The following is an 8,522-nucleotide window of genomic DNA, read 5'->3' as shown; positions in this document are numbered from 1 at the left end:
GTACATTTTTTTGGTAAAGGACTATGTGTAGCATTTGCACTGAAACATACGGTTTGTGTGGAGCAGCTCAAGTATAGAAGAATTGTTATGGCTTTGGTGGATAATAATCATTTTATTGGTCTACAACTCTACAAGGAATATACATTACCTCCTCTTTGTAGGTTTAGTTTTTGGAAAAAGTTCATAAACAACAAGAGTAAGGAATGGGTGAAACTTTATGAAGAAAACATGCACATTTGGAATGCTTTAGATGAGTCTAAGGAATGTCCCATAGATTTGACTAAAGGAGGTTCAATAGATTTGAATGAACTCCCTCCAATAGATTGAGTGATGAGTGATTATGATTAGAAAATAAAGAATCTTTTGTAATCGCATTCGTGTTTTGTGTAATGTACTTTGGAGTACTACAAATGAATGAAATGGATGTGTTTTTTTGGGGTGTTTAATCGTATAGTCGGCATTGTATTTATCACGGCAGGTTATAATTTTTTCAGATTGCCGACTGCATATGCATGACAGCACATGAAAAAAAGGCCTAGGACCGTCGGCAGGTTTGTTGTCCTCCTACACTGTCGACTTATATGTAGTCGGCACGGTTGAAGAGTAAAACCTTGCCGACTAAAAGGGACAAAAATGCTATTATTCCTGGATGTTCTTCACAATATAGTCGGCAGGGTTGTGGTCCTCCTACAGTGCCGACTAATAGGTAGTCGACAAAGTTTATGAGGACAACCTTGCCGACCAAAAGGGACAAAAAATATATTTTTCCTGGATGTTCTTCGCATTATAGTCGGCATTGTATTATATAAATACATTGCCGACTATACGTCCGTCGGCAAGCTTGATAATCTGTTAATTTCCGACTGTTGAGCCGTCGGAAAGCTTTGAGTTATGTATAATGCCGACTAGATTCGAATTAAATAACTTATAGTTATATGGATCAACCTTGACGACTATTAAGAAGTCTTCATTTTTTATGAACTAAAACATGTCGACTGTAACATTCTTAGTACATGGAGATGCGCTCAACACTTAATTAGACCATACAATCCTTAAAAACTTAACCTTAACACATTTGGGACATGGATAGTATCTTTTTCCGGTACACAATTTTTTAGGAGAGGTAATTAGCTTCATATTACAGTCGCAACATGGATCTGTGCATGGTAAAAGGTTGATTTTAGCAACTTCATCTTCATACGGAGCTAGGCGCTCATCTATCCAATAGAAAAACCCACAACAGGTGCATTTTGAAGCATACGACTGATATACATCTCCTATTGCAGCTTTCATGAGAAATAAAAACCCCTTACAACCATCAATAGTGCATTTGCTTCCTTCAAAGGGACAATCATTTGCAAAATGACCACTTAGTGTACAAAGACTACAAATATTTGGTTGTGTTGCACTTGAAACTTCCATTCTTTATGCAAGGTTGAAGATGAAGTTGAAAGTGCTTTTATAATAACAACACACTTAATGTCTTGATTTTGAAAATTCTAGCCTTTGAACATTCAATGGGTTGTACTTTGTACCTAAAAAGTAATATTTTTATACTACTAACATTAACATGTTACAGTAAGTCGGCAAGGTCGAGCATTTCAAACCATGCCGACTACCTATCCCTGACAGCACTGTAGCAGAAAGCGTCTGGGATGGTCGGCAAGGTCGAGCTTTCAAACTATGCCGACTTATTACAACTCTGATATTGTTTAAACATGCAGAATAAAGAATAACTTCTAAAGCAAGTGAAACTGAAAATTAACATAAGTTTAAGAGTTACTGACAAGTCTAAAACCACAATCTAAGAGTTCAAAACATAATATTGGAAACATAATAACGCAAACATATTAAGTTTAAAAGTTTCATGGATCCTTCTCCCCGTTGTTATCTTCCTCCACATCACTAGATTTTTCACCATCACTAGCTTTTTCACTAGCATCAGCTTTTGCTTTTCCCTTCATTGGACATATGTTGTCACCAGCCTCATTGTAATAGGGGTCCACTCCAGAAAAGTCAGATGCCTTGAAAAAATTTCTTGGATCAAGCTCCTTTTCTTCCTCCTCTGATGATGTGCATTTTTCATAGATGAGAGGATTGCTAGGACTGTTCATAAACCTTAGAAATTCTTCAGGATCTTTCTTACCCATCAGAAGTAACTTTCTTACAGGGCAATTCTCTTCAATTTCATCACTAGGATCTTCTAAAAAAGGATAAATCTTGTCAATAAATTCTAATAGCTTCGCTGCATTGTTAATAAGACAAGGGATATCTTCTATGTTTTCCTCTGGGACCTAAACAATACACAAATAAAATATATGAAAATTATACACATTGAAACATGGTTCTGGTCACCTAGTCGGTAAGGTCGATAATCTAATAATTAGTCGTCAAGGTTGTATTCATCTACTGCGTCGACTAAAACACAGTCTGTAAGGTCGTATTAAAGAAAGATGTCGACTATTAACTTGGGAAAATCAAGTTTCTGTTACATAAAGTCGTGACAGTACAAGTCTAAGAAGATGCCGACTAGAGAAAATTCGGCAGGGTTGGTTATTGATTACCATGCCGGCCCTGGTTAATGTTTCACAGTCGCCATGTCAGTTATGAAAAGCCGACATGATATTCGTGTTACGATCCTGCCGACTACACTTACATCCTAAGGCCGACATCCTATTTTTCAAAAAACCCTGCCGACTAGAGACTCTGAAAATCATCATTTTCGATTTCTAATCTAATATAACAATCAAAACACACAAAACAATAATGAGTTTGAGTTTAGACATCACTTACAGTCTTCTTTTCGTCGGTGGAGGGTTCTTTTCAACATTCCCAGGGATTGGATTTTCGGGTTTACTGATTTCACTAGTTCCAACTTTTCCCTTACCTTTTGTCCCTGATTTGGATCTTTTGATATGTCCTGTTAAATCTGTATTGCTACTTGATCGTTTGGAATCAACCATTTTTCAGGAAAATCAAATTGGACGATTTGCAGAGATTTTTTTTCTGAATTCGATGGAAGATATAGATGAAGAAGAAGAAGAAGATGAGAAGATTAAAAAAAGATTAATAGTTTTTTAGGTTTTTAATTTTAGGATTATCTGATTAAGTAATAGGGTTAATTACTTCAAGGGTATTAAAGTAAACTCACCCATATTTGGCCTCCCCTTAGTAAGGGCACTAGGTCCATTTAAATCTGGGTATACCCCAAGGCCAGGTTAATTATGGTAAGATTAGCAATTTAACAGTACAAGTGAAAAGGCAAGGCCCTTGTTATATAACATGGACAAGAGAATGGGAAGTAATTTCTTTAATCAGCTTTATGATAACCGATCTGCAGTGGAGTTACTATATACATACTATACAGTTATGCCGTGAGCTGTGATCATATCAAGTCCTCTTGATCTTCAAGGGATCGCTTCTTGGCCTTTAAATTTAGTTGAAGGCTCTCTGGTAATGGAGGTGTTCTTCCACGGCGAAAAAGGACTGCAAGGGCTCTCATCTTTTGGCAAATATCAAACACCTGCAGCCACAAAAAAGATGAAGCTGTAATCAGCCATATCCAGATAGCAGAATCAAGTTGGAATCCTTCCACAAGTTTCTATGACTATTACCGAGGATGCATCAATCTCTACAACATCTTCACATCCTTGGCCTCCGCCTTGTAGTAAGTCGCAGTACTTTGCAGCATCATTCTCATCTTCAAACACCTGTAGCAACAGATACTTTGGTGAAGAAGAACGAACTGTACAAGAGTCCAAAGCTGTGTTACAACGATACGCCTAAAATAATATTCAGCCGTATCGATATGTATTTACACGGATACACGTACTAATACTCCCAATATTTCAAGATACAGCTCAGTTAGAAAACTTTGACTAAATATTAGACCTCAATACCTTAATATTAGAAAATTTAGATAGTTTACTAGATTCTATGAGAAGTTTTAACTATAGTGACAAAATATTAGTTCCAAATCTGTCCACTGACCTCTCTCTAGACTTTCTTCCTTGTTATCCAGACTTTTTCTCTCCAGTGAGGTTAATCATACATGTATGTATTTTGTTAAGTTTCTATCTTATATATAATATATATTTATGTTAAACTACTGATATGCCGTATCGCCGTATTTTAGTATTCAATGTTGTATCATAGTAGCGTATTGGTATCTTGTATCCGATACCGTATCCGTATCGTCGCAACACAGGTCCAAAGGAACAGGAAGGGCTCATAAAGTGGGCATTAGCAATCAAGAAATTCCAACCTAACAATCCACATGATCTATGATAGAAGAGAAAAATGTTCTAGCAACCATTCCAAATTCAGATACCTCTTTATCTGAATTTGCCACACCCTAATCAGTACATGCTGAGCTATTGAAGGAAAAAAAATGCTGGGGCCTGGGCTATAGCAGAAGTTTTTCAAGTTTCTCTTTATCTGAGTTGCCATCTGAAGTGACCAACTTGAGGATTTGGTAGAAGTACCAGCCAACTACTGTGTTTAGGATGTCATAACCTTTTATAAAGATATACTGACAGAAGTATTAAATTAGTGGACAATCATAACTAATTAATAAGCAGAATACATCGGAACGTTGGACACAGTGCGTGTAAACAGCAAGCATAGTCAGACAAAATAAATCTGCTAATTTAACTTACAAGTACTCCTTCCCGAACATCCTCAACTACCATTCGGAAATTTGTGCCATTTCTTGACTGCTTTGTCTTATTTTCAGATCGACTCTTCTCTTTTTTGGAGAACAGTAACCCAAGCTCCTTTTCAACTTCGCTGAGAACATAAACATATATTAGTAGCGCCTAAGAGACGTTTGGTTACTGCAAAGGTGAAAATCAAATAAAACAAAATAAAAAATCAAACCTGCGGTTTGTTCGAGTTTTCATTGTACACAACTGGTTTTCCCTCTGGGTAAGTACATAAACAGGTTTTGAAGCTCCTCGCCATGGGTTTGCCTCTAATACTGAGGAATGAGAAGAACGTGAGCAGATATACAAAACTAAGCAAATCTGTTGAAGGATACAGCACTTCTTCTCCATACATGTTAGAATATCAATACTTTCATGCATTCAAACACAAGAATATGAAGCAGATACTGTCAAATCCCCAATCAGGGTACTGTAGAGCAAGGACTAAATGAGAAAAATTTCCCCCACATATCAAAAACCGTCCTCGAATTCAGTATAACAATGAGAAAAAGTATGTTCAACTTCTGAAACCAGGATAAAATTGCAATCCTAGTACCAAATTTAAGATAGTCGACCAACAATTTGAGTCTAAACGCCCCACTTCTCCCACACAAGTAGTAACAATTTCCAAATCCTAAATTGGAGTAAAAAATAAATCAATTTAAAACCTTTTACAAACCCCAGTGCCACCAAGAAGACACTAGTAGTAGCTATGACCAAAATTGACCTAATTTCAGTAACAACCATCAAAATTCCCTAAAATAGAGAGAGAATACCATCATAACTGCTGGTATCGAAGGTTTGATGAAGATGTCTCCGCATATCATAAGCACGAGAAGAAACCTGCTTTACAAATTCATCAGAAGTACTTGGGATACTTCCATCCAAATGAAGTGCCGTCTCCAGGTCTTCTTCTTCTTTTTCTTCAGATCCTCCACCACTGCTATTATTACCAGATACCGCAAATGAACAAGTATCTCTGGTTCTTCTGGTAGTGAAAAAGTGAGTGTTTTTTCTAGGGAAAGATAATGAGTGAAAGATTCTGGTCTGCCGTTGTCGTTGGAAACGGAATAGTGGATTGTTCGGTTGAATCACGATTGATGTAGAAACGGGCGATAGAGATTCCATATCAGCGTTTCTTTTAATGATTTTGCAATAGACTGATTTCACCAGAGAGACAAAAACAGAGATTGTATACTGAAGTTTAATGATTGATTGAACTACTTCTTCCAATTTGTAAGGAAAGAGAAGAAGAAGCAGCAGCAGCCGTGCAAGGAAGAAGAAAAAACCAAGTACTGTTTGATTTTTCCAGTGTTATATGGGTCCTACCCACGAGAATTCTACTCTTTGCTAATCCTCACTTGCTGTAAACCCAGATTAATTAGAGTATACCTAATGAGACAAAACCCAGACATTTAGAAGTAAAATAGGTCACCCCTTAATTATGTATTTTCAAAATGACTAATATATCCTTGTTTAGTTAACACTAAAAAAATCTGATTAGGTTAATTAATTGAGTTTAGATTAATTAATTGAGTAAATTAAAACTTTTGAAATTACAAATGGAGTAGATTAAAACTTTTGTCACATGAGTTCAATCAAAACCAGTTTTGAATTTTGTGAGTAGTCGGCAAGGTCTGCGGATGACGAACATGCCGATTACCTATGTCCGGCAAGGTATACGAATGAAGAAACCTATGGTCGGCAGGGTCTACGGATGAAGAATATTCCGACTCTGTGCATCACTTGTCGGCATGTTATTGATTTTCACCTTGCCGATTGTGTTATAGTCGGCGGATACATATTTTTTACCTTGTCGGCTAAAGAAAAGTCGGCAGACAATAAATTCTCTAACATTGCCGGCGGTCCAATAGTCGGCATTGTAACCTTGCTGACCTTTAAACTGAAAACAGAATATGGGAAGATGTAATTCACTTTATTCATGCAATTTTTGTTACTACATTGATTGAAACATAAAATCTAAATTCTTATCGACGGAATAACGAATGCACTTAGTATGTGCATCAAGCCTTTGAACCTCTAGGTGACCCTAGTGGACGAGTTATAGTCTCGTGAGGGTTTACATAGAGATCTACCCACAAAACCTACACAAAAAATTCTAAAGCCATCAATCTTCGTCCGAGGAATCCGATGACGATACACCCTCCATCATCTCTGGGGCATACTTCGGGATTTTGGATACCATGAATTGATAGCTTGCATCGAATGTGAATGCTTCTCCCTTTTCCTCCAAGTAGCGCGCGTTGACGACTTCATGATACAAAAACACAAACTTACTTTGTTAGTGCGGTTTATGTTGGAAGATCAAACAACTTGGATTACGTAAAATAAACCACAAAAATACTTACAAATTGTTCAATTGACAAGTTAAAGTGGGTAGCGTCGAAAATCGATTTTTAGATAACTAAATAAGCAAGTATCGCATTTTCGATGACTATGTGCATATCATGAATTTGTTGAACACTTCTTCCATTAGGATTCCCAAATTCTTGCTTATATTTGTTGTATACCCTAGCCCAAAAGGTTACGGCATCCACCCTTACGGATGACTACCTTCTAACTCGAGTTTCCACGTACCAAACTTTGGTGATTGCCAAATCTTCATTTGAATCAAATGATGCCATTGTTGTTTGTAGAGGTATTGGGAGAGTTAGATGGAGTATATGATGATATGAGCTTTGGAGAGTATATGCAAATAGGTTTGTGCTGTTTTATACATGGAACTAGTGTATTTATATGATAATGCCCAAATTTGGACGTTATGGTAGTCAATCAATGAACTTGTACTTGCAAAAATTTGAATTTTGAATTCGCGGGCTAGGTTTTTGTTTCCCAAACATGCCGACTAACACACCGTCGGCAGGATCGTAATTTTCTTACACTGCCGGCTATAAAAGATTTCAAACACAGGAGACGTCATATTTAGCTGCATACCACCGACAAGGTATTTGTTTAATATAATGCCGACTAATACATAGTCGGTAGGGTAGTACACAAATAGCTTACCGACTTTATGATTTTTGTAACACAGGAGAGGTCATTTTCAGCTACATACTGCCGACAAAGCACTTGTTTAATACATTGCCGACTAACTTATAGTAGGCGGGGTTATAATTTTCTTACCCTTCCGACTTTATAATTTTTGTAACACATGAGAAGGTCATTTTCTGCTCTTTTTAGTCGGCACGGAATTTGTTCATCACCATTCCGACCATTAAATAGCCGGAAAGGTATGTATTTTCTTACCTTGCCGACCTTGGTAAATTTCTTCTTCTGTTGTTAGGGCCGGCAGTCTTGCAGTTCACAACCTTGTCGGTCCTGGTTTAGTCGGCAATGTAATTTAACAAAACTCTGCCGGCGTAATTATTGAAACTTTACACAGCTAAACAAACCATTCATTCAACAACTAGAAATCCAACATTTCTTGTCTAAAATACGAAAACATGTCCCATAAACCTAAAAAACAATATATTTGTCCAACCATTAACCTTAACATTTGTCTACCATAACATTCATTCACCACCACGACCACGACCCCGTTTAGCATTTTCACGACTACCACCACCACCACCATGGGAACGAGCCATCTTTTTGTCAACATTCATCTTGGCTTGTGCTTCCCTGCTGGCTTGTTCTTCCCTCTTTACTTCAGCATGCTGGAACAATTCGGTGGCATCCTCATTGTCAACATTGCTAGCATAGTCAATGATTGCATCTTTCCGGTTTAGTGACAACCCTCTTATTCTTTCCGGTTTCACTTGTAGTTGCATCTTGGGTTTGTTGATCATTATCTTGATT

General features: G+C 37.2%; 1 protein-coding gene across 1 annotated transcript; it reads right to left on the bottom strand.

Moving 5' to 3' along the window:
* Nucleotides 1–3,254: 3,254 nt before the first annotated feature.
* Nucleotides 3,255–5,990, bottom strand: LOC113275903. The gene is made up of 5 exons (XM_026525479.1): nt 5,480–5,990; nt 4,879–4,978; nt 4,659–4,788; nt 3,615–3,710; nt 3,255–3,523 (listed from the first exon to the last, which is right to left on the bottom strand). Exons 1-5 carry the CDS (start codon nt 5,829–5,831, stop codon nt 3,386–3,388), a joined length of 816 nt encoding a protein of 271 aa, XP_026381264.1. The 5' UTR covers nt 5,832–5,990; the 3' UTR covers nt 3,255–3,385.
* Between the last annotated feature and the right edge of the window lie 2,532 nt (nt 5,991–8,522).

This window comes from Papaver somniferum, chromosome 4, assembly GCF_003573695.1.
Source record: "Papaver somniferum cultivar HN1 chromosome 4, ASM357369v1, whole genome shotgun sequence".
Taxonomy (NCBI): domain Eukaryota; kingdom Viridiplantae; phylum Streptophyta; class Magnoliopsida; order Ranunculales; family Papaveraceae; genus Papaver; species Papaver somniferum.
The sequence above is the reverse complement of the archived record's forward strand: the minus strand, read 5'-3'. Positions and strand labels throughout refer to the sequence as shown.

Coding starts and splice junctions, on each gene's coding strand:
- LOC113275903 (XM_026525479.1), bottom strand. CDS start 5,831: ATGGAATCTCTATCGCCCGTTTCTACATCAATCGTGATTCAACCGAAC. Junction 3,711..4,658: donor ATGTTCGGGAAGGAGTACTT/GTAAGTTAAATT, acceptor CTGTTGCTACAG/GTGTTTGAAGATGAGAATGA. Junction 3,524..3,614: donor TAGAGATTGATGCATCCTCG/GTAATAGTCATA, acceptor TTGTGGCTGCAG/GTGTTTGATATTTGCCAAAA.